We start from the raw sequence: 26,831 nt of genomic DNA, 5'->3' as shown, positions 1-26,831 counted from the left end.
TATGTGTACAAAAGGCAGACAAATTTTTTTAGTACATAAATGTATGCTAAATTTAGTTCGTACCACAGCATTTAGAACCTTTTCTACACACACAATTTGATAAATAATGGCCCTGGTGTGGGATGAGTCTATCGAAGAGAAGGTCTCCATGTTCCAGAGACTATAAACAAGGCGGGAGTGTATTGAGACTTAGTTATTTCTTTGTCTGAGCCTCTGGCTGTAATCTGGGTGTAATCAGCTTAGCCCACTGCTCCTCTGACCACTGCTGGGTGGGCACTTTCTGTCCTCTGGGGTTTAGTTCAGCCATCACTCTCACTAACTTGTACACCTGTTTAAGTGTTTTCAGAGGACAGGCGCTGTCAGCTCTGAGGTCGAGAAGTGTCTGGAGGGAGCTGCCCCGGTAATGGCGGAGCATCAAGGTGTGGGATTTGCTGCTGCCAGCGCATATCCCAAAAAGATTCTGGAATATATGGAAGGTTTCCTTATCTCAAAGGTAATGTGTCCTGTGTCCTGTGAACAAACATAATCTTTTAGGTTAGACACAGTCTGAGTCAGAATTATACAATGATGATTCTTTACCCAATATTTGCTAGATAATGTTAGATTATGTAAATGCTAACTTTAAGATGTAATTTAAGGGTAAAATTGAAAGCTAGTGTTAGCATTCACCCATCAGCACTTGACAACCTATTTCAGAACTTCTGAAGGTGTAGTATACGTATTGTACTATTTACAATTACAGGTAAAGAAGGACATAAAAATGCTTTTAACCCCACAAACTGTTGTTTTTTTAAACCTCTTTTGGGGATCCCAGTTTTAATGTGGGCGGTCAGATCCCCAGTACTCCCTGTAATTTGAACCATGGATGCAGTGATGGATTAGGAAAATGAGACCTATCATCAGGTCATACTACTTTATTTGCAGTTTTGGTTATATTTTTGGCCAAATGAATAAGTTCAGATTGTAACCTAAAATAAATAAATAAATTAATTAAATTAAACCACTGTTTTCAGTGAGTGTGTTGTCATTACAACCCCACAAACACGTTGGTGTAATGTAGGGTTCGGACAACTAATGAAAATCATTAGTCGACTAGTCGGGTACCATAGTCATTGTCTAGTCGGCAACTATTGAATGAATTCAGCCAATTTTGAATCTTCATGGTGAAACTCAAATGTGACATTTATTTGCACAAATACAAGCATAAAATCACAAATGCAAACATCAGCATTAGCATGAAGACAATACCTGTATTCATTTACTAGGTGTAGATGATCCGTTTGAGCTGACTAATTCACCTGCCAAGGTTCACACACTTTCTTCACTCAGCGAAGGAAGTGGTGGCAGCTCTAGCAGGTCTATTCTTTTAAGAGTTAAATGAATTTAATAAATGGCTTTCCACTAGTCAACTAATAAAAATAGTCAACTAGTTGGATGTCAGCCAGTCGTAGTCGTCTATTATGGCTAGTCGTCCCATCCCTAGTGTAATATAAGATCAGGACGATACAAAGCCCTATTGTAATAGTTAAAGAAAAATCATGACATGGAAAGAGAGAAATGAAATATAAATTGATAAATAATATGCATTTTAGGCTTTCAGTTTGTTTTTCAACATCATAAAATGACAAACTGATGAGTTCTTTGCTGCATGATCAAAATTCCAAATTGCTTTTCAAGAGCTCATCCACAATCACTGTGGAGATACAGTCAATTTATTATGCCAAATACCATAAACACAATGTCTGGATTATTCAAAGTGGTTTTTGTCAGTTTCATAATCCCTCTTATTTAAATTATAGGTGGCTCTATGGAGGGTTTGGTGGGGTTGAAGCTCCTCAAGTATTTCAGTAGCTCTACCAGAAAACTTACATTTGCAACTTGGACTACTGGTTTCGGCCTCAGTTTCTATCTTACCTCTAACTGATCTGATCACAGTTTCCACAGCAATCGTAAGACATTGTTTAAGCACTTCACCGGGATCCACTGAGAAACTTCACATCACTCACATTTATTTAGGTTTTTTTTATTTATTTATTTCATTATTCTTTTTGCTTTGGTATGCTAGTGTGATTAAAAATAGTTTTTCCTTGTCTCACAACTCAGTCCAGGAACCAGAACCTGGTCAAATTCAAACACAGGAGGACAACAGTCCAACATTCAGGAGAGTGAAAGAGAATAGTGGCACCTAAAGGACAGTAGCCTCCATCTGTTGTTTTATTGTTAGCTGTGTAGTTTTTTTTTTTTATGGTTTTAAGCTTGTATGTTTAACCAAATTATCCACATTTGTCTTTGTATCCTGTTGGAAAAGTAATTGTTATAATTTTTAAATAACCACAGTTGTTTTATCAGTTCTGTGCTGTTTGTGTGAATTAAAGTGTAAATAGTTGCCATTTGGAATTTACTTTAACATGCATATTCGCACACTTAGTACAAATTCTGTCACCTCCTCGTGAAAAAAATGCCCCCAAATAGCCCCACCCAGAAAAAAAAAAAAACCTTGAACCCGCCACTGGTTGAAGAGTGTATCAAAAGTTTAATTTGATCTTTTTTTTTATTTTGAAGAGACAAAACTATGCCACATATTACAAATTAAAGGAAGGTTATTGTGCAACCTTTCAGCATGCTAATGCAGGTTGTTTGCAAGTAAAAATACTCTGTAACACAACTGAAATTATTTCTAGTTTCTAAATATTTTCCTGTTATTGTGCCTGTTGCTTAAATAAAAAGGAGCTGGCGTTTGCTCTGCCCTCTTTTTGTTTGCACAGGTATGTCCTCTGTGTTTCTCCCATACATACTGTGTGGATATGTTGGTTGTATCTCACAGACCAAACAAAAATTCAGACATGGGCTCTTGTTACATATGTCACAGCAGCCTAAAATAAGTATTTTAAGGCAGAGGGTTTTTTTTTTTTTCTAGAATTGTAGGTTTTCTGGTTATTTAGCATGACACCCCTGCCATATGTAACTAAAAGATGATTTAAAAACATATTTTACACAGTATTTTTGTGAGATTTCTTTTCCAACCAAGAATGTTTTTCTTTCCATAAAAGCAGACAATGTCCAATAAAATCACACTTGACAGCAACAAAACATAAAAAAACACCAACCATCAGGACTCAGTCCCAGAGTTTTGTGCTGAAGGCGTCCATTCCCCTGTTATTTCATGTTGTAATGCTCCACAGGAAATCAAGACAAAATATTATTTCCACAAGAGAATTTCATTTTAAAATTATATTTCCTTCACTGCTCATTATCTCTAGACATTTTACTTTCATCTCGCAACCCCTGATGAGGGTCCTAACCCTCAGGGTTGAAACCAGTTGCGTAGCAACCTCAGCACGGGGCCCAGTGCAAGATATATTGATGGGCCCTACGCGCATATTACTAGTTATTATGCATAAAGTGCGACCACCCACATGCATGTGCCCACCCACATTATGAGGTGTACAGTATATAGATTTTTAACAAGTGTGCTGGATTTTACAATCAAATAAATGTCTTGGGATATTGTATTAGAAATTTTGTAAGAGGTCAAGAATCTAGATTTAACATCCCAGCTCTGAATCACATGTAGCCAGCCAACATACCTCATCGTTGCATCAGACAACAGGGGAGGAGCTGTCTAATTCATGGCGGTGCTGAAATTACTACAGGATCCTTCTTCTTGCAAAGTCAAGAGTGCACCCCTACATGATAAACCTTAAGACAAGAAGAGATGATAATAAAATGAAACCTATAGCATGACAAGACAAAAGAGAGATATTGGGTTTTTTAAAACACTTTAAAGATCTTCCAACCAAACAGCAACAGCGTAACGTGTGAAAAACACAGACCCGCTGTGAAACTGGCACACAGTGATGTTTCTCCTCTTTGCATCTCTTCTAATGAGTGGCAACATGGGAGCCCCTAAACAACTCTCAAATGACCTGAAAACCAAGATTGTTCAACATCATGGTTTAGGGGAAGGATACAAAAAGCTATCTCAGAGATTTCAGCTGTCAGTTTCCACTGTGAGGAACATACTGAGGAAATGAAAGACCACAGACACCGTGCTAGTTAAGGTCCGAAGTGGCGGGCCAAGAAAAATCTCAGATAAGCTGAAGCGAAGGATGGGGAGAACAGTCATAGTTGTTGGGAAAGTGTAGTGACACGGACCCACAACAGGGGGCATAAATGAGCGGACAATAGATGAGCCAAAAATACAACACTTTACTGTTGTGAAAAGTGCACAACGAGAATACAGACAAATGTAGAATTTGGATCACAATCAAAATATACAAGGTGATGTGTGGGTAGGCTCGAGGATAGGAGACGTCCGTCCTGAGTAGATCCAGATCCCACACAATTTCCACTGCCACCGAACCCGAAGGATACTGGAGCCGCCAAGTCCCGAGTCCCCAGGTGGTCACCGTCTCCGACTGTCGGATCTGGTACTGCTGGCAGGAAGCAGAAGAACAGATGTAATGAGTGTGTGACAACACACCCAGTAAACAGCAAGTTGTCTTTCCAGGTGGGAAACAACACCTCCACCTTTAACACAGAACACAGTTGTGCAGAGCCTGAGAGCTACTTATCATTTTGGCGTGAGGGTGAAGAACGTCACTCCTACACGGACCACAAAACGCAGCACCCAGCTGACAGCAGCTACAGAAACTCCTGCAAACACTCAGAAAAGAGATCACGTGCATACGGCACAGTCAAACGGCTGAGAGTTTACTGTAGAGGTAGATGATATCTCGACGACGAGGTTGAGATGTCGTCCGGCTTTTGTGTGTGTGGGTGATGACCTGGTGATTGGTGACAGCTGTCATAGTTGATGAGTGACAGCTGTCACCCCGGCTGTTCTTGTGAGGCGGCAGCGCCCTCTCGTGCCTGAAGCCCACACTTCAGGCAGGGCGCCCTTTGGTAGTGGGCCAGCAGTACCTCCTCTTCAGCGGCCCACACAACAATAGTCAATCCACAGATCTGCACCAAAGACCTACAACATGATCTTGCTGTAGATTAGGGATGGGTATTGAGCAGATTTGACCAATATCAGTACCATTATCGATTCCGCTTATCGATCCAATTCCTTATCAATTCCCTTATCGATACCTCCTGTGAATTTTCTGTGTACTACAAGTAGGTTTTTCAGGTTTTATATGTCAACAAAATTTTATTGAGTCTTAAAGTAAATAAATATGAAATTGGTCACTGGATCCTTGATCTCTGGACATAAATAGAAATAAACAAATCTGTAGTTTTTGTCAAAAGAATTTCCTTTCAGACATTAATGGCATGATTGTCTCTCTATACGTCTGAGCTGAGCTCAGCTGGCTGCTGGAGTCTGCAGGTCTGCAGCCATACAGTCTTGGGCTGCTGCACGTCTCATTTTGGGAGAAGAAAAACAACATTTTGATCAATTGCAGTTTATTGTTTGTATTTGGAAAGAGGTATCATTTGATTTAAACGGCGATTCGCTTTGAAGTTGAAAATTCGGAGGGGACTCGACTCAGCAGAGAGCAGCGCAGTGTTTGGAGCAACGGAACGGAGGACGAGTCTTGTTTCTTTCTCGCAAACAAGACAGGAGACCCAGTTAATCACTTTAATCCGCACAAAAGTGACTCATGATTGTGACATTTTGATGGTTTTGAGAGGGATTAAGAAGCGGAGTTGCCACTTCCAAAGAGGAGTGAAGCAATGAACCAACGAAGCAGCAGATCGAAGCACTGCTTCATTGGTTCAAGGTTCAAAGCAAAGCCACACTGCAGAAATGGTTGATTACAGATCCACTGCAGGGTCTGTAATCAATGTAGAAAAACAATCATTTTCTCCACAAACACCCTCTAAACAACAGGCGCTCTGAAGGACCGATAAGGAAATTGTTAAGCAAAAAGGCTATCAATGTCGGTGGATCGAATCATTTCCTAATGATACCTGAAAAGAACCGGTTCCCGATATTCATCCCTACTGTAGTGTTTCTGTGCATCGTTCAACTATACAGTGCACTTTACACAAGGAGATGTTGTATGATGCTGTAATGCAGAGGAGGCCTTTTCTGTGTACACACCACAAATAGAGTCGCTTAAGGTATGCTAAAGCACATTTGGACAAGCCAGCTTCATTTTGGAATAAGGAGGAATAAGAACTGATGAAACTAAAATTGAGTTATTTGGACATAACAAGGGTCAGTATGCATGGCTGAAAAAGAACACAACATTCCAAGAAAAACACTTGCTACCTACAGTAAAATTTGGAGGTGGTTCCATCATGCTGTGGGGCTGTGTGGCCAGTGCAGGTACTGGGAATCTTGTTAAAGTTGAGGGTTACATGGATTCCAGTCAATATTGGCATTCTTGAGAACAATGTTCATGAATCGGTGACAAAGGTGAAGTTGCGCTGGGGCTGGATCTTTCAACAAGACAATGACCCTAAACACTGTTCAAAATCTACTAAAGCATTCATGCAGACGAACAAGTACAATATTCTGGAATGGCCAACTCAGTCCCCAGACTTGAATATTATTGAAAATCTGTGGCGTGATTTTAAGCGGGCTGTATATGTTCGTAAATCAACAAACCTGAGTTGTTCTGTAAAGAAGAATGGGCCAAAATACCTTCAAGCAGAATCCACACTCTCATTGGATGTGTCAGGCATGGCACATACTGGGTGGACATCACTTGCAGACTGGAGTAAGAAAAAAGGTTTAATATAATGAATCAAGCAGGGATTCGGTACACAGCTGGTCCAGCAGCGAAGCAAAGGTACAGACAGGTGTAACACTGAGGCTTGGTCGAACACACAGTCTGAGGTCAAAATACACGGCACAGAGACAAAAACGTGGTCAAGGACAAAATAAGGTCTAATACCAGCAGACTGAATACAATTCAAAACGGTGTGAGGGCTGGAAAGTGAAAGACATTCAACAATTTGGCAGTGAGCTGTGAGACTGTGAGGGCTTAAATAAATGGTGGTGTAATTAGTGGAACAAGACGCAAGTGTTAGTGAAGATTCTGGAAGGGGGCATGACCAGGGAAGACAAAAATTGTGCACAGTGCAAGATAGTGAAGGCAGGAAAACACAGAGTGGACTGATGAAAGAGACAAAGACACATGAGCAGGTGCAAGAGCAGAAGTGGATGAAAGCACAGGGGAGAAAGAGTCATAGTGAGAGATGCGGACACAAGTGCTGGTGCAGGGGCAATCAAAGAAGATGAGGCAATAACAGAAACTGTGGACAGAATACAATACAACTCTGACCAGGAATGAACTAAGCATGAACATATGAACTGAAAAGTGAATCATCAAAATAAAAATAAAACTAGAATGGAAACTAATCATGGCTGAAGGAAGAAATGAAAGATAACCATGTGGCAAAACAAACTATTGGTTAAACAGCAGATAAACAAAACCGGTGACTACAAAATAGTGCAATAAATAAAAAGAACTAACTGATAAGCAATAAGTGACAAACGGAACATAATCAGAAGAAACACTTGAAGATAAATAAGAAGACACTTGAAGATAAAAGATAAATAATTGCCATGATTCATTGCTCATTCCACATATGACCTATTGTACTGAGGGGTGGGGAAATACCTATAAAAGTATTAGTAATCCAATATTTTTGTTGCAAAAGAAAGCTGTAAGAAATCACATTGTGAGCCAATGAATCCATTGTTTGCTTGTTTACATATTCTAATATTCTGGGACTTGACTGATTACATTACAATACAAATTATGTATGAAGTTAAAAATAAACTGCTCCCACAACATGTTCAGGATCTGTTGAAACTGAGGGACTCCAGTTATAATTTGAGAGGAATTTTATTTTTTAAGAAATCAAGGATCCAAACTACTGCAAAAAGTCATTGTGTTTCTGTTAAAGGTGTTAACATGTGGAACAACTGTCCTGACAATATTAAAGTACTTGGTACTTTAGTAGGCTTTAAAAGACATTACAAGAATAACAAAATTGCTTGCTATTGTTGAAGACTTAGGTCTATTGACTTGTTATTACTTTCAGGTTTGCGTGTTGTGTGCCAGTGTTTGGAAGTATTTTGTAAATTTGAGTTTGACTAACTTTGCACATTTTTTTTCTTTTTGGTACATAGATTTGTTTGTTACAATTGATCGTAAGATATGTACTGAAATTAGGTTTTTTTGTCAATTACTCTTAAAAAACACCAGATAGGCTTATTGCTACTACAGATGCTGAATATAAACTTGGGGTCAAGCAACATTTGGAGCCAAATTTCAAGTCTCTAGTGTTGTGTGGGCCGCTGAAGAGGAGGTACTGCTGGCCCACCACCACCAGATGGCGCCCTGCTTGAAGTGCGGGCTTCAAGCACGAGAGGGCGTCATAGCAACCGGGAGTGACAGCTGTTACTCGTCATCAGCACCAGCTGTCACTCATCCACATCACCACCACCATAAAGGCCGGACTGCAACTCCACCTCCCTGCCGAGAAATCAGCAACCTTGGAGGTAATTTTCTCTGCTAAACCGAAAACACTGACTAATAGTCTGAACTTCTTTGCAGCCGTTTTCCTGTGGGTGTTGCCTTATCTGTGGGATTGGCGTTTGGTGTGATCAGTGACGGCTTCGCTTCACACCCCAACCAGATAAGTGGTTAGACAGGAGCTGCACGAGTGTGTGACTGGAGGTGGAAGTGCTCCCTCCTTACAGAACACAGACTGTGGGATTACCGAGTGTGCGTACTCACACTCACCTGTGCTGTTTCTGTTCTCTGCCAGCAGTACCAGGTCTGACAGCTGGAGACGGTGACCACCTGGGGACCCAGGACTTGGCGGCTCCGGTGTTCTTCAGATCCGTTGGCGGTGAGGGCCGTGTGGGATCCGGCTCTGTTCTGGACGGGCGTCTCCTATCCTCAAGCCTGCCCACACGTCACCCAACGTGTAATTGACTATAGTCCCAAGCTGATTGTTGTCTGTATTCCATTGTGCACAATTTACAACATTAAATTGTTACTGTTTGGCTTATCCATTGCCCGTTCTTTTACGCCCCCTGTTGTGGGTCCGTGTTCCTACACTTTCACAACATCTAGGTGCAGCGGTTCTCATGATATGACATTTTTGTTGATATTTTTGGCGATTTTTGAACTCGATATCTTCACTGGCTCCGTCCATATGGGTTTTTGGAACCAAATGACCCAAAATTTATCCTGCTATGGTTTATTCTGTGTATATTTCCATATTCCATGCAAACATTTATAGATTTTGAAATAACACCCCTCCCTATTCTGAAATACCCCAACAGACATTTAGTTATTCTTTTAACTGAGTATTCTTCCTTGTAAATTTAGCCTATTATTCATTAAAAAACACATCAGTTTGGAATATATTGCACTTAACTAGTTCACCAACTGGGAAATAAGTCATAGACTTTCATTGTCGTAGGCTTTTGTTGGCCATAAAATTTTATTACAGAGATTAGAGCATGCCATAGGTATTAAAGGCACTGCGCTGCGGTGGTTTGAATCATATTTATCTAATAGATTACAATTTGTTCATGTAAATGGGGAATCTTCTTCACAGACTAAGGTTAATTATGGAGTTTCACAAGGTTCTGTGCTAGGACCAATTTCATTCACTTTATACATGTTTCCCTTAGGCAGTATTATTAGACAGCATTGCTTAAATTTTCATTGTTACACAGATGATACCCAGCTTCATCTATCCATGAAGCCAGAGGACACACATCAATTAGCTAAACTGCAGGATTGTCTTACAGACATAAAAACATGGATGACCTCTAATTTCTTGCTTTTAAACACAGATAAAACTGAAGTTATTGTACTTGGCCCCACAAATCTTAGAAACATGGTGTCTAACCAGATCCTTACTCTGGATGGCATTACCCTGACCTCTAGTAATACTGTGAGAAATCTTGGAGTCATTTTTGATCAGGATATGTCATTCAATGCACATATTAAACAAATATGTAGGACTGCTTTTTTGCATTTGCGCAATATCTCTAAAATTAGAAAGGTCTTGTCTCAGAGTGATGCTGAAAAACTAATTCATGCATTTATTTCCTCTAGGCTGGACTACTGTAATTCATTATTATCAGGTTGTCCTAAAAGTTCCCTGAAAAGCCTTCAGTTAATTCAAAATGCTGCAGCTAGAGTACTGACAGGGCCTAGAAGGGGCGAGCATATCTCACCCATATTGGCCTCTCTTCATTGGCTTCCTGTTAATTCTAGAATAGAATTTAAAATTATTCTTCTTACTTATAAGGTTTTGAATAATCAGGTCCCATCTTATCTTAGGGACCTCATAGTACCATATCACCCCAATAGAGTGCTTCGCTCTCAGACTGCAGGCTTACTTGTAGTTCCTAGGGTTTGTAAGAGTAGAATGGGAGGCAGAGCCTTCAGCTTTCAGGCTCCTCTCCTGTGGAACCAGCTCCCAATTCAGATCAGGGAGACAGACACCCTCTCTACTTTTAAGATTAGGCTTAAAACTTTCCTTTTTGCTAAAGCTTATACTTAGGGCTGGATCAGGTGACCTTATACCATCCCTTAGTTATGCTGCTATAGACTTAGACTGCTGGGGGGTTCCCATGATGCACTGAGTGTTTCTTTCTCTTTTTGCTCTGTATGCACCACTCTGCATTTAATCATTAGTGATTGATCTCTGCTCCCCTCCACAGCATGTCTTTTTCCTGGTTCTCTCCCTCAGCCCCAACCAGTCCCAGCAGAAGGCTGCCCCTCCCTGAGCCTGGTTCTGTTAAGAAGGAGGTTTTCCTTCCCACTGTCGCCAAGTGCTTGCTCACAGGGGGTCGTTTCGACCGTTGGGGTTTTTCCGTAATTATTGTATGGCCTTGCCTTACAATATAAAGCGCCTTGGGGCAACTGTTTGTTGTGATTTGGCGCTATATAAATAAAATTGATTTGATTTGATTTACCCACATTAAATAAGAAACTCTTCTTCTTCTTCAAACCGTGACAGAGATAGGTCTGCTTCAAGGCTATAAGGTAAGGAATCAGCTGTGTAATGCACATGATGTGTTGTGTGCAGTGTGTGTAAAAGTGTGATTCACTGTGATAATGTAAATTAGTCCCGATAAATTCACGGGCCCCTGTATATCCAGGCCCCAGTGAGATAGCATGTGCTGTACTGTCTGTCCCTACGCAACTAGTTGGAACCAGTGATTTAAATGTGTGTCCTCTTGCTTTCACTTCTTGTACTCTAGCGCCATAGAGTGTACAGAGATGACAGTGGAACACAGACAGATTACGCTGTGTTTATTTCAATTGATTGCATTGTGTTTTGTGGTTTTCTTTTGATCCAGGCGTTGTTCACATCCTGCGAGCTGGGTGTGTTTGACGTGTTGCTGAGTGCAGAGCGCCCCCTGTCGGCTGAGGAGATCTGTCAGGCAGTTGGAGCCAGTCTGGATGGCACCCAGAGGCTGCTGGCAGCCTGCACCGGCCTGCAGCTGCTCAGTGCACACCACAGCAACGGGCGCAGTAAGTGGACAATACACGTAACAATTAATACACCAAAACTTATTGTATTACTGATGATTATCTGTATTTTGGGATATTTAAAGCTAGAGTTAATCATCACATCCCTGAAATATGACCAAAGTACAATGAATGCGTTGATTTCTGGTTATTTTCTTCCCTATCATGTTATGTTGATACACTAAAGGTGAAGCTTAAATGTCATCTGTCCATTTTAGTTGACACACTTTGTTTCAGTGTTTTACAGTAACACAGAGCAGGCCAGTGTCTACCTGACCCGCTGTAGTCCTTTATCCCTCTACCACTCCATCCAGTACACCTCCAAATCCATCTACCTGTGTTGGCACTACTTGACTGATGCCATCAGGTCAGTACACCTGTAGAGGCTCGTTACTTTTTGCACACTACAAAAAGTTTAATGCACATTCACTAACCTGTTTATCCATTTTTGCCAACAACAACACCACATCCATTTTCTCTTTGCTATTTCCGCACCTGTTGCTTTAAGTGGAAAGGAATTGATGCTGACCCCCTTCCCTTCCCTTGCCCTTTCACTTTCGTGTCTCATGAGCATAAATGCATTTGCTTTAATGCACAGCAAAACAAACAGATGATTCTCAGCTCAGCGCCGGCTTGGTCAGCAGAGTGGGTGGTTTGTGAACCAACAGGTTAGTGGGTTCAAACACTGAACATCTGAGTGTTGGAATGTCCTTGAACAAGACAGTGAACCTTTAAAATAATCAAAATTGGGGCAAATATGTGCTTCTAATACTATTTTATCCTATATCCTATTTTATCCTAATCCAATATCCTGAGGGAGTCTCCCAAGGGATCAATAAAGTTCTATCTAATCTAATTAAAAACTATTTCTTGCTGTACAGTAATTGAATTAAGACCCCCACATGCAATAGTTCTTTTTAGTATGCAATTTTGGTGCTATATGATATGTGCTATTGCACCCCCAACCACCATGTATGCTCACACTGCCGGGGGCAACATTTAGCTAAACAAAGTGGAGTTTGTTTTGTTGGCGGACGATAATTTGAAGGATCTAATTGACGACATAAAAACAAATCCACTACGCTAAGCCATCTGGAGGCAGGAAGAGCTGTTGGGATGAAAAGCTAGGAAAATTTCTGATGTGAGTTTTTGCTGGACTGAGAAACTACACAGTCTTTTTTTTTTTTTTGGAAGTACGCAAAGTCAGTGCACAACATGACGGACTAACTTACTAACTTACATCATCACAATTTTGGACTCCAATTTAAAGTTTGTGTTGGACTGTTAAGCACCAGTGGAACACCAAAATGTAAGTTCCTTTTCTGTTGAATGAATATAATATCAAATGACAAGGATCTGTTTTAGCTGTTATATAAAACAAATAATGAATGGTTTTCATTCTTTCAATGGAACAAATATTTAATGTTTAATGTTGAATCTTACATTCAACCTGGCTTGGCCTTGTTGAATGGAACATTCCACTGAACTCATAAACATTCATTATTTCTATCACATACTATTCTAAACTTTTCCCATGGGGGTTGAGAATTTTTGCTCCCTGGTCCCTGTCCTCCTCTGATATCAAACAGATTAGTAGGCTTGTAAATACCCATGTAGACACACAATTACATTTGTCTGGTTTGTAAAAACATGTTTGTATGTATAAGCTGAGAAATAAAGGGAGCTTCTCCTTCCTGTTGCAAATACTGTAAAGGTACAAATATTCGCGTGGGATTTATTATGCTAATTTCGCGAGTTAAACAAGGTCGCCAAATTACATACCACTATTTTAATACATAACCGTACATATATGTACATATTCATAATGTAAACACGAATATTAATACCGCTAAATATGAGGTCTGTTAGAAAACTATCTGACCTTTTTATTTTTTGCAAAAACTATATGGATTTGAATCATGTGCGCTTGCATCAGCCAAGCTTGAACCTTCGTGCTCATGTGTGTTTTTTCACGCCTGTCGGTTGCATCATTCGCAACCGACAGGCGGGTATAAAGTTTGCATTAATGTTATCTTGGTTCGTCCTGGGTGGTTCTTATGGCAACTGATCCAATCCCAAGCAAGGACTATTTGTATATAAAAATGTATTTCCTAAAATTATACATTTTGGGTTTCAAATGAAATTTATATAGCTTTTTACCCCTCGAAATCCTCAAAAAGCTTTTGCTTCGGGGGGCTTCGCTCCCCTGAGCCCCCCACAAGGGCGTTGCCCCTCGACCCCACCGGGGGCCCTGCGGCCCACTGGACCCCCAACTCAAGGATTTGAACCCCCCCTTTCACATTCCTATATACAGCCCTGTGTTGTCCTTTGTCCTCTACATTAGGGATATTACAAGGACTGCTTTCTTCCACCTGCGAAATATAGCAAAGTTTCATCCTGTCTGTGGCTGCTGCTGAGTCCCTGATTCATGTGTTTGTCTCTTCTAGATTGGACTACTGCAATGTTGTATTTTCTGGTTTACCGCAGTCCAGCATTAGGGCTCTCCAACTGATTCAAAATGCTGCTGCTAGACTTTTGACACGAAGCAGAAAGTCTGACCACATTACACCCATTTTGGCATCTTTTCACTGGCTTCCTGTCCCTGTGAGAACAGATTTTAAGGTTCTACTACTAGCCTAAAACTTGTTCATGGACTGGCACCTCCCTACTTAGCTGACCTAATTAAACCCTACGTGCATGACTACTTTGTATCCCTAGGGTGAATAAAAAGTCTGCAGGTCATAGAGCTTTCTCTTATCGTGCCCCTGTTCTGTGGAATGATCTCCCTGCGTCAATAAAACAGATTCTGTAGAGACTTTCAAGTCCAGATTTAAGATGCACTTATTTTCCCTTTCGTAGGGCAAGCATACTGGCATAGTATGTTACTATGCTTTTTACTCTTTTAAATTCATTTTTATTAGGAAATGGAGTGTGCCACGGCCTCAACTTTAAGCCTTTTATTTTTGTAGTGTGGGGGAAACAATGTGAATTTGCACTTTTCTTTCTAAGGCTTTTTTTTTGTGTCTAAAAAACAAAAACAAAACCTCAGCTGGGACCAAAGTGGTTCCAAATGCAACATATTTTTTACATTTTTAATTTCAGTTTGTTCAATGTCTCCAATTGTTTTTTGTTTTTTGCAGCAGCATTACATTTGCATATTTAGCAACATCACAAAAGTTAATTCAATGAGCTGTTTGTTGTGTTCCTGAAATGTTCATTTTGAAAAATACGCAACATGAATTCTGTTCCCCAAAACATATGAGTATTTTTTATCATCATTGTTGAATCTGAAAATGTCTAAACTTTATCCCAACTTATTTTCCTGAAATTTAAAAATGTTTGCTATCAGTATTCACGCACCACGCAGATGAGCTTCCCTGAGATGGTTTATGACAGTTTATGTAGAAATTCTTTGGTTCTTCAAACCGATTGTAGCAGCAGCTGTCTGGGTGGCTGGTCTCAGATGATCTTGGAGGTGAACATGCTGGATGTGGAGGTCCTGGGCTGGTGTACACGTGGTCTGCAGTTGTGAGGCTGGTTGGATGTGCTGCCAAATTCTCTGAAACACCTTTGGAGACAGCATATGGTAGAGAAATGAACATTCAATTCACAGGCAACAACACTGGTGGACATTCCTGCAGTCAGCATGCAAATTGCACACTCCCTCAAAACTTGCGACATCTGTGGCATTGCGCTGTGTGAAGAAACTGAACATTTCAGAGTAGCCTTTTATAGTGGCCAGCCTAAGGCACACCTGTGTAATAATCATGCTGTCTAATCAGCATCTTGATATGCCACACCTGTGAGGTGGGATGGATTATCTCGGCAAAGGAGAAGTACTTTCTAACACAGATTTAGACAGATTTGTGAACAATATTTAAGAGAAATAGGTCTTTTGTGTATATAGAACATGTTTTAGGTCTTAGTTCAGCTCGTGAAAAATGGGAGCAAAAATAAAAGTGTTGCGTTCATATTTTTGTTCAGTGTAGCTGATCATTCCTTCAAGTTGATTGGGCCAGTGTTAGCACTCTTACCTCACAGCAAGAATGTCTGAAGTACAAACCCACCCATGCCCATTCTATTTGTACCTCGTGGTTGTGTCAAGAAGAGCAACCACTTTCAGTGTAAAACATGTCCCAAATCAAAATGTGGACCCATATTGGATCTGCTTTGCCAAATGGGAGTAGCCAAAAGAAATGAAAATTTTTCAAGTTTATTGGAGACTGGCTGGAAACATTTTTAGTAATATTGCTAACAGCCAGACAAACAAACAAACAAACAAACACAAATGAAACAAGGACTGCTGTAAATTTATAAATATTATTGTTTTGACATGTTTTAGAGAGGGGAGAAACCAGTATGAAAAAGCATTTGGAGTCAGCTCTGAGGACCTATTTAAAGCTTTGTACAGGTACACACACACACACACACACACACACACACACACACACACACACACACACACACACACACACACACACACACACACACACACACACACACACACACACACACACACACACACACACACAAGGTTAATAAAACACTGATCCAAATGAAGATGCTTTGTAAAAAAGGCTTGAAATGCTTCAGAAAGGATTCTGTCTTTGTCTTTTAAAATGTCAAAACACTACAATAAGTGAAACATTAGCAAAATAAAAGATTTGCTGTTTTGAATCATTTAAATCAGGGGTGAATGGCAATTTAAAGTTTAGAGAAATGGGCTTGTTACCTAAGTGTTGACACTTCATTCTCTGGGACAGATCAGTCTCATTAGGAAAGATGTAAAAACATAAGATTCTCATCCTGATGACAAATGTGCTTTTGAACAAAGTTCTGAATCTCCAACACCTCTAGTGGAACTGAGGGTGTGGTGTTTTGTTGGTTGGCACACTGACCTTCTGTGAGAAAAGTCACCCATTGAAGTCCCAGTTGCTACTAGTGCCTGATTGCTTAATTGCCCAAAAGGGCATTTGCACACTTGAAGTCTTAAGCCAATGTCTACAGTAATGGTTTATTTTATTTTTGTAATTTGTCTGGTCTCACATTGAAATTATGCAGGTGTACCCAAGATGTTTAGGACATCCTGTCAACCTGCATGAGCCGTAGACTCATATAAATGCAACTGATGGGTTTGTAGACAGATGTGCATCTGGAATCAGTATGTTGTCAATTCCAAGAGTATTGCAGTCTGATTCAAAAGTAGAAAATACGAGGTCTATTAGAAAAGTATCCGACCTTATTATTTTTTTCAAAAACCATATGGATTGGAATCACATGTGATTGCGTCAGCCAAGCTTGAACCTTCGTGCGCATGCATGAGTTTTTTCACGCCTGTCGGTTGCGTCATTCGCCTGTGAGCAGGCTTTGAGTGAGGAGTGGTCCACCTCTCTCATCGTTTTTTCATTGTTTAGGAATGGCTCAGAGACTGCCGCTTTACTTAATCAAAATTTTTTCAGAAACTGTGAGGGACATCAAAGTGGACACCATTTGAGAAATTCAGATGGTTTTTGGTGAAAACTTTATGGGCTTCAAAGAGATTACGGAGTGTTACTGTCACTTTAAGGACGGCCCAGAGTGACAGGTGGTGCGCAGCGCTCCGAAGCCGCCATCGACAGGCTGAGCGACCATTTCATTTCTAAACGGATGGCTGTATGGATCTGTGACCATCGTGTGCAATTTCTCTGGTTATCACAAGAGCTGGACATCAACCATTTTCCGGCAGATTTCACTTTTAACAAGAGATTTTGTCATGGAAAGCCGAGCGGAGGCTTCGTGCGTCACGATGGATTCACTACTGGAGTGAGACAAAACCACCTCCGTTTTGGTCTCACAGGACGGCTTTGAGATGGCGTTCAGACAGCTGTCGGTGGTTTTTCCATTGATTGATTATCCGAGAAATTGTGGATGTGCCTGGACATGCCAGAACATGTCCCGTGAGGCTTCATCACGGCGTTGCTGTGCGCCATGCGGCACCGCCGCGACACGCGGAATTCCTCCGCACGTCTGTCTCAATGTGTCAAAAAAGTGCTGATGTCCACGTCTTTTCACAATTCCTGTGCTAGCCAGATGACATCCCGGATAAAACACAGCGTCCAGTTTGGAAATGAATGGCACATTCCACTGTTACAGGAGTTTTTGTCATGGAGGAGGAGCGGAGGCTTCAAGAGGAGCGGAGAATTGTCCGTAGACCTCTGAGACAGGATTGTCTTGAGGCATAAATCTGGGGAAGGGTACAGAAACATTTCTGCTGCTTTGAAGGTCCCAATAAGCACAGTGGCCTCCATCATCCCTAAATGGAAGAAATTAAGATCCACCAGGACTTCTAGAGTTGGCCGCCCATCTAAACTAAGTGATCGGGCCTTAGTCAGAGAGGTGACCAAGAACCTGACAGTCACTCTGTTAGAGCTCCAGCATTCCTCTATGGAGAGCGGAGAACCTTCTAGCAGGACAACCATTCCTGCAGCAATCCACCAATCAGGTCTGTATTGTAGAGTGGCCAAATGGAAGCCACTCCTTAGTTAAATGCACATGGTGGCCCACCTGGAGTTTGCCAAAAGGCACCTGAAGGACTCTCAGACCATGAGAAACAAAATTCTTTGGTTTGATGAGACAAAGATTGAACTCTTTGGTGTGAATGCCAGGCATCATGTTTGGAAGAAACCAGGCACCATCCGTACAGTGAAGCATGGTGGTGGCACCATCATGCTGTGGGGATGCTTTTCAGCAGCAAGAACTGGAAGACTAGTAAGGATTGAGGGAAAGATGAATGCAGCAATGCACAGAGACATCCTGGATGAAAACCTGCTCCAGAGTGCTCTTAACCTGAGACTGGGATGACTGTTCATCTTTCAGCAGGACAGTGACCCTAAGCACACAGCCAAAATATCAAAGAAGTGGCTTCAGGAAAACTCTGTGAATGTCCTTGAGTGGCCCAGCCAGAGCCCAGACCTGAATCTGATTGAACATCTCTGGAGAGATCTGAAAATGGCTGTGCACCAACACTCCCCATCCAACCTGATGGCGCTTAAGAGGTGCTGCAAAGAGGAATGGGAAAAACTGCCCAAAGATAGGTGCACCAAGCTTGTAACATCAAATTCAAGAAGACTTGAAGCTGTAACTGCTGCCAAAGGTGCATCAACAAGGCGTCGAGTAAAGGGTGTGAATACTTACATACATATGATTTCTTTTTTCTTTTTAAGAAATTTGCAAAAAATTTTAAAAACACCTTTTTTATGTCATCATTATGGAGTGTTGAGAGTATAATTTTGATTGGAAAAAAATTAATTTACTTGATTTTGGAATAAGGCTATAACATAAAAGCGCTGTGAATACTTTCTGGAGATGCAGGGTGCGTGCGTGTGTGTGTGTATGTGTGTGTGTATATATATATATATATATATATATATTGTATGTACATAACTTACCTTATACTTTAAAGTACAATATGGCGTGCCTGCACTTCTCTTCAGTCATGGTCCAAAATGGCTGTAGATGTTGTTGTTGGGGGCATTTCGAAGTATTCTCAAATTAAAGCTGACAGCCTGTTGTTTGGCCTCACAGTCATTTCATCTTTTCACATCCGATGCAATCAGACTATGAGGAGACAATGGCACACAATGAGTCACTTTGCAAGTTCTGGAAGTCACAGCGTCCTTTCCAATTGGCTTCAAATATCAGATGGAGTTCAGATAAATGAAGAAGTGTCTGCACAGAGTGTGTACAGAGTGTCTCAGGGTGCCGCCATCAGGAGAACCTTAAAGTCCCCGTCATTCCAAGCCCATCCATATGTTTTCATGTGCGTGTTTTGCCCCTGAAGCAACAGCTTACAAAAACCTATCAGGAAACTACAGTTTTGCCTCAGTACAGAAATGCATCAGCGGAAGAGTTGGTAAATGACTAAAATAATTTGCTCTGTGTGCAGGTCTGATGAGGAGGTCGTGAAATTTATGCACTTGATGAACTCCATTTGGAACATCTGTGGAAGAGATGTGATCACAGCCTTTGACCTTTCACCTTTTAAGGTCATCTGCGACCTTGGAGGTACAGTCTGTGTTTGTCATGTGGCAACATCTAATTTTCATAAGGTTGTGAGGTCACTGATAGATATCTGCTCAGCTGCACACGCAGTCCACTTTCACTTTTATCACTACCTTCGGCTCCGAATTCACAACTCTAAATAAAATGATAGGGGCAAGATCACTTGGTCTTATGGTTATATTGTTCTTTGCTCCTGTTTCTTTTTGATTGATGACATCACTTTGATTTCTTCTCACACATTCTTTGATCCTGATCTGTGGTCTTGATCCCTTTTTTTTCATGTTCCTCACTTTTGATTGTGATTGCTGAACTTAGATACTGTACCTGAATTCTAATTGGTGGCCTTTGATCCTAATCCCTGGGCTTTGATCCTTATGCCTGAACTTTTATCACAATCATAGAATTTAGATCCTGAATCCTGATTGCTTTTGTCCTTCCCAGAGATGTCTGGGAATGTTTTTATATTTGTTATTATCACTAATTTAATTTTAAGTAAGAATAATGTGAGAATAAATGAGAGAGATGTCTCATCAGACAAAATTCTTTATTTTTGGCCCTGTGTGAACCAACAAATGAAAGAGAAGCTTACGTATTTTCTTTTCCTTTTTTCTATTTTGTTTTGATCCTTTCTCTTTGATCTCTGCTTGTCTTGTTCCTCAGCATTTCTATTCACGCTGGCGACCCCGTGTTGTGGAGTTCATGATATGCTTGTTCACTCTTGTATTTATTTACGTTTTCTTGGTCGTTGCTTCCTTTTGCTCTCTCCCTGAAACCTTTCATGAGACGCCTGCTGGTTTCAGGCATTTTAGAAATAAATCACACGCGTCTAAGGACAAACACACAAGTCACTGAGTGGCATTTATGTGTGTTCAGATAGGTTCATTTATTAAACACACACACACACACACACACACACACACACACACACACACACACACACACACACACACACACACACACACACACACACACACACACACACACACACACACACACACACACACACACACACACACAGGCGTTCTTCATACAGCTTTTAAAATGAATAATGTAAGGCAGCTAACATATCTTTCTCTTGTAAATAATCAGTTCCATTTTTACAGCAAGGCCAGAATTCAAGCCCATCAAGCGACAAAGTCAAATGTCTGTTGCCATCATTTGTAGCCAATATGACCGTAGGGTTACCCACTAAATGAAACTGACACATTATGCGAAGGTAGCAAGTGTCACTTTGAGATGGAGGAGCAAGAGGTCAAGCCATAGTTAATGGCTTAGATTTATAAAATAATTTTCTAGGTATTTTTATTTTTAAGGTTTCTAATTTGTTTAATACTTTCTGTACTGTGAATAAGTTGGATGTTAAATGGAAACTGTTTAATTAAGTGTCTTCATTTAATCAATTATCTAAATTCTGATCAGTATTTAATCTTTGCATGCTCAACTTTTTTGGGAACGTCCCTATGCTTCAACATTAAAATTTTAGGTCTGTTTTTTCAGGATTTTATAGAAAAGAAAAAGAAAAAGTCTAAATGAAATTCATATAATAAAAGGCAGCGGTAGCTTCAGGTAAATCTTTTAGTGGTTTATTTGTTTAACATTATCACAGTTACCTTTTCACTTTTCACTTAGTGGATTTGCGGTTATCAAAGCTTACTTTTAGGTTAACTGGGACCACCACTGAATTCAAGACATGGTAGTTAGCTGGAACAAATCCTTCTTAAGTCCTCTTTTGCAGCTCTTTGGTGAAATCTTTCAGTTTATAGCATAACTAGCCGATTACCTGCTCCGGGGCGGGTTCAAATCAGAGACTGAAATGAAAACTTCGTCTTCACCAACACAGCTATCACCTCCCACCTATCCCGGATTCCAAATAACTGTTAGGGTGCAACTAAAGCTGCCTCAGGTAGAGACAGCTGCTACAACTACTAAAATACTCAGTAGCCTATGCACTCCCCTGTATGTCAAAGTATATGTGTGCCATGTTTGGCTCAATTCCGAGGTGCCATTTGGACAAAAAGGGGACCAAAACACACATATAGTTGTCTCTTATTATCCTATAGATATGGATCAGGCTGCTTTGTTTATTTTTGCACAACAATAAAAAGAAAACAGGGATGAATTGAAGACATACTAAAGCGATAGCATTTGTGTCCAACGTATACAAGGCCCCAAGATATCAAATGAAATCCCCCAAAAAATTGAAAATACACACTGCGAAATGTCAAGTGAATGTTTTAACAGGTTCAACACTTCCACCACAAATAGATACTCTCGCAATGGCTGAGTCCAGAAAGTCATTCACAGTCTGAAAAAGCAGACACTTCAGTTCCTCAAGTGCTGCAATCAGGGGATTTATGGATGGATTCTGCAAAGATCACAGCACTGGATGAGCAAGTTAAGGTCAATAAACATTTCCTCACCAATCATTAATCAAACATAGTTTCTAATAAATCATGACATCACTCAAATTAAAATATATAATTTTTTACATTTATTAAAAAAAAAAAATTCCACAAAACACTTTCCATTCTACAGTTTTCTTTTCAGCTGTGTATGGCTATTTTGAGATTATCTATGAAAATACACTCACTGGGCACTTTATTAGGTACACCTGTTCAATTGCCGGTTAACACAAATAGTTACTCAGCCAGTAACATGGCAGCAACTCAATGCATTTAGCCGTCTAGACGTGGTGAAGACGACTCACTGAAGTTCAAACTGAGCATCAGAATGGGGAAGAAAGGGGACTTAAGTGACTTTGAATATGGCATGGATGTTGGTGCCAGACGGGGCTGGTCTTAGTATTTCAGGAACTGCTGATCTATTGGGATTTTCACATGCAGGCATCTCAAGGATTTACAGAGAATGGTCCAAAAAAAAGAGAAGAAATCCAGTGAGTGGCAGTTGTGTGGAGGAAAATGCCTTGTTGAGGTCAGAGGAGAACGGGCAGACTGGTTGAATGAGCGACTGTGTGATGCTATCATGTCAATATGGACCAACATCTCTGAGGACTGTTTCCAACACCCTGTTGAATCTATGCCATGAAGGATTAAGGCACTTCTGAAGGCAAAAGGGGGTCTAACCCGGTACTAGCAAGGTGTACCTAATAAAGTAGCTGGTGAGTGTACATTTATATAGTAATATGGCAGACATTATGATTCAGTAAACAAATTTTGTTTGGTAAGTGCAGAGTTGGAGAAAACTGGGATGGAGGGTTTGTCACCTTGAGCCATCAACTGATATCCTCAACGGTAGACTGAAGGATTAGAACATAAGTTGGGGTCAGTGGAGAGTCTGCCACCCCTTGGCAGGATCAGGCGCAGTGCCTCTCTAGTTTAGTGTGTCATTTTGCGTCTCCTAAATAATAATTTTGTTCAAATATTCTGGCATTTTATCCAAAGAAATCCAGCAGTTACATTTTGAGACATTTGCCCTTATAAAGTTGAACAGAAAATGCAATTACTTGTTTGTCTAGTAGAAATAATTTAATGTCAGTGTGAATGTCCCTGTTTCTGTTATAATGTTTTATACACTTTATCCTGCAGCATGAGCCTCATTTTGCTCAACATTCACAGCTGAACACAGAGGGGCGCTGTGCAGCCACAAGACACACACGCACACCTGTGGACACATCCACTCTCTTTCTCTGTGGCTGTCTCAGCAGGGACTAAGTGTGTGTGTGTGTGCGTATGTGTGTGTGAGAGAATGTGTTCATGTTTATGTATGAATACGGCTGTATTTAACATTTTAAAACCTGCCCAGCAGGGTATGCAAAGGGTGCGAGAGTAGCATCCCGTTACCGCACATCATCTTCTGTGTCTGTGCACAAATGCTGCTGAGAGGCCGCCGTCTGTTACCTGAAGCTGATTTTATTCAAAATCACGTATCATTCAGTCTGTGTCCACATCTAAAGTCTAAATCAGAAATGTGATGAAGTTGTTTGCTTCCACACAGCTGTCTGTCTGTGGTAAGCTTTCACTGAATGTTGTTTCTGACCTTTAAAACCATTTCAAAGGATTTTTTTTTGTTTAAAAGAAATGTAAGTTTTCAGCAACTATAAGGAAGAAACATTTATTATTTTTAAACTGTATCAGTTCATGTTGGTTAACAGACACTTAAGGTGATTTTTCCTTCAGATCTGTTGTATGGCTGGGGGTGCCTGGCTGCCTTTTTGTTTCTGTCTTTTGGTTTTCCTTCCAGGTGGCTTGCATTTGGGACTGAGTGGCTGTGTTGCTGAGGTTATCAGGACCTCACCCTGATCACCTGCGGCTCGTCAGGACTCACAGCTGTGGTGCATCTATATGGATTGGAACATGGTGGCATTTAAGACTGGAGTATACAGTGTGTATTTGCCAGAGACTCGACCTTGTGACCAGACGGGTGAGATCGTCGTCTCGGGAGCCATCTCATCATCAGTGGATGCAGAGAACGTCCAGGGTTTGATGCACGGTCTGTGAAAGAGGAGGGGGTGAGGTCTCACGCTCGTCAGCACACTTCCTGAGGTACGTTAGATTTTGTGACTAACGTTTATACAGTCAGTAAATGTGGTGTCCCTCACACCTTATTATATTGAGCTGTACGTTAGTCATGTATCGGCTTCCACTGCAGTGGAGTTTTGTGAACTGGATGTTCCATGCCTGCAGGTTGGGAAGCTGATTAGTAATTAAGCCAGGAAGTGTTTGCTGTTTATGTACACCTTTGAGTGGTCTCTCTGTGTGTAGAGTGTGGACTCACATAATGGTTCCTTCTTTCACAGACTCGGTTTGTTGCGGCCACCTGGGGGGTGTCGGCGGGGTCCTTGGGTCCGAACGGCTTCTGGCTCCGGACCGTTAGCGCTGCTGGGAGCGCACCGTATCACCACCACGCCAGACCGCACATTCTTTTGTTGTTTTGTATCACATCACTGTTATGTATTAAATTCAGTTAGCCTTTGTATCGTGCTCTGCTTATTTCATACTGGGTCCTTCAAACGCTGGTCGGTTCTCCGAGCTGCGTCCGACACATAACAAGATCGTTACAGCTAGCGATGTCCTGATCAGATTTTCCCCCTTGAAACAACAAGTCATTTAATTTTGGGAATCTAATGGTACTGAGGTCAATTCAATACTTGTACTACCAAGTCTTCTAACTCTTCCTGGGGGTCCTGAGAAGCCTGCTGGGAAATATAATCTCCCCAGTGTGTCTTAGGTCTTCCCCGGTGGCCTCCTCCTACTTGGGCATGCCTGGAAGACCTCCCTAGGGAGACGACCAGGCGACATTCTCATCAGATGCCCAAACCACCTCAGCTGGCTCCTTTTGATGAGAAGAAGCAGTGGCTCTACTCTGAATCGAATCTGGATTATTGAGCTTCTCACCTTGTCCCGGAGTGTAGATACCTCATGGATGAATCTCATTTCTACCCTTGTACACGTGACCTTATTCTTTCTCTCATTACCCAAACCTCATATCATAGTTGAGGCAACCCAGTCTCCAGGGTTGGGAAGGTTACTTTAAAAATGTATTCCGATACAGTTACTAGTTACCTGTTGAAAAATATAGTCAGTAACATAATGCAAGTACCATAATATTAAAGTAATGTAATTTGATTACTTTCAATTACTTCTGGATTACTCCAATATCAAATATGCTAATACAGACAAAAGAAACTAAATATAAATAGTCTTGACCACATAGTACAGTTTATTAAGCAAAAATAAAACTGTTTCTTTTACATGGCATGCTCTGTTTTACTTCACATTATGAATTAAGAGCGCCACAATATTGTTTTAAACACACCCAGTGTTCAGCTACTAAATTATCAACAAAAATGCCAAACAAATGAAGGATAATGAAAACTCAGGTGGTGGGTGGATGAATTTGTAATTAAAAGTGGCTTGTAGAACAATAACAAAACAAACAAAAAAATTCTGCTACTTGTTCAGTAAACATAAAATTATCTTAGTCTTTCACATGGCATTCGCACCATGTTTAACATATCAGTCCACTTATTGAACTTTCAAAATAAGAACAAAAGCATAATGAAAACCATTAAGTAAATACTGTCAGTAAGGAGGCGTGATCGCCATTTTAATTCCGGGCAAGTTAGTGATTTGCGTGCATAGAAGTTCAAGAAACAGGTGGAATATGCCGGAAAGCTGCACATGTTGGCAAAGCCACAAACACAGGAACAAGGGAGACTATTTCCTTCCATAAGTAAGTGGTTTTGGTTCTTCTTGTCACTTTGTCTGTTGTGTGGGCCGCTGAAGAGGAGGTACTGCTGGCCCACCACCACCAGAGGGCGCCCTGCCTGGAGTGCGGGCTCCAGGCACCAGAGGGCGCTGCCGCCGACGAAGGCTGCCAGGGTGACAGCTGTCACCCATTACTGGACACAGCTGACTGCACTCAGGACGGAGGTATATCAGCAGGACAGCGTCTCCACCTCAGTGCCGAGATATCGCCTTGAGCCTAAGGTAATCTTCTCTGCAGCTTCTTTAAGTATAATCCTATAATACTTGTTAAACCTTTCAGGACAGCTGACTACCGAAAGCCGAGTGATCGGATAAGTACTCACCTTCCTGCTTATTGTGACAAGAGGTGGAGGCGGCTTGCCCCTCTCATCTACTGGGTGCGGTCGCATCCCAACCTGTGTGTTTGTGTTCTTTCCCGCCAGCAGTACCGGATCCGACGAGCGAAGGCAGTGGCCACCTGGGAATTCGGGACTTGGCGGTTCCAGTACTTCTGGGTTTCGGTGGCAGAGGAAATCTGGGTGGTTCCGGTTCGACTAGGACGGACGTCTCCTACCTTCGGGCCTGCCCACAAGACACCAGCAGATTTCGGCTTACACCTCCAAATTGTGAATTATTGTATCAGTTGTGCTAATTTCACAACAGTAAAACTTGTTCTTACCTTTTTCCATTGTCCGTTCATTGCGCCCCCTGTTGTGGGTCCGTGTACCTACACTTTCACAACAGGATATCTCGGCCAGCGTCATGGATCCCGAGGGGCGTCAACTGGCTGTTGAACGGCCAATGGAAGACCAAGGCGCGGTGGAGGCCTCGGGAGGGGTAATCGGTGAGTTGCAGCGGATCCTCACCGCTTTCACCTCTCGGATCGATTTAATGACCGAGCAACACGTTCTCCTAAACCGCAGGGTGGAGGCTCTCGCCGCACAAGTGGAGGCACGCCCTTCGGGCGCCGCTGCGGCTCTCCCTCCCGAGGACCCTGCGCGTGAAAGTAACGTTCCACTGGTCGTTCAACGGTCCCTCCCTCCGTCCCCAGAAGCATACATAAGCCCTCCAGAACCGTACGGAGGCTGTGTGGAGACGTGCGCGGATTTTTCTGATGCAG

At 41.4% G+C, this 26,831-nt stretch overlaps 1 protein-coding gene across 1 annotated transcript in view; it reads left to right on the top strand.

Annotated features, from left to right (window-relative positions):
* The window catches only part of asmt (acetylserotonin O-methyltransferase), a 52,473-nt gene continuing 25,642 nt past the window's right edge, over window positions 1–26,831 (top strand). The window contains exons 1-5 of the mRNA XM_034186231.1: window positions 1–493; window positions 11,294–11,468; window positions 11,703–11,832; window positions 15,808–15,876; window positions 19,390–19,508. Of these exons, the coding sequence (XP_034042122.1) occupies window positions 404–493; window positions 11,294–11,468; window positions 11,703–11,832; window positions 15,808–15,876; window positions 19,390–19,508 (583 nt within the window). The 5' untranslated portion in view covers window positions 1–403. The remainder of the gene's footprint in view (window positions 494–11,293; window positions 11,469–11,702; window positions 11,833–15,807; window positions 15,877–19,389; window positions 19,509–26,831) is intronic.

This window comes from Thalassophryne amazonica, chromosome 14, assembly GCF_902500255.1.
Source record: "Thalassophryne amazonica chromosome 14, fThaAma1.1, whole genome shotgun sequence".
NCBI classification, from domain to species: domain Eukaryota; kingdom Metazoa; phylum Chordata; class Actinopteri; order Batrachoidiformes; family Batrachoididae; genus Thalassophryne; species Thalassophryne amazonica.
This window is presented reverse-complemented; position numbering and strand designations above follow the sequence as displayed.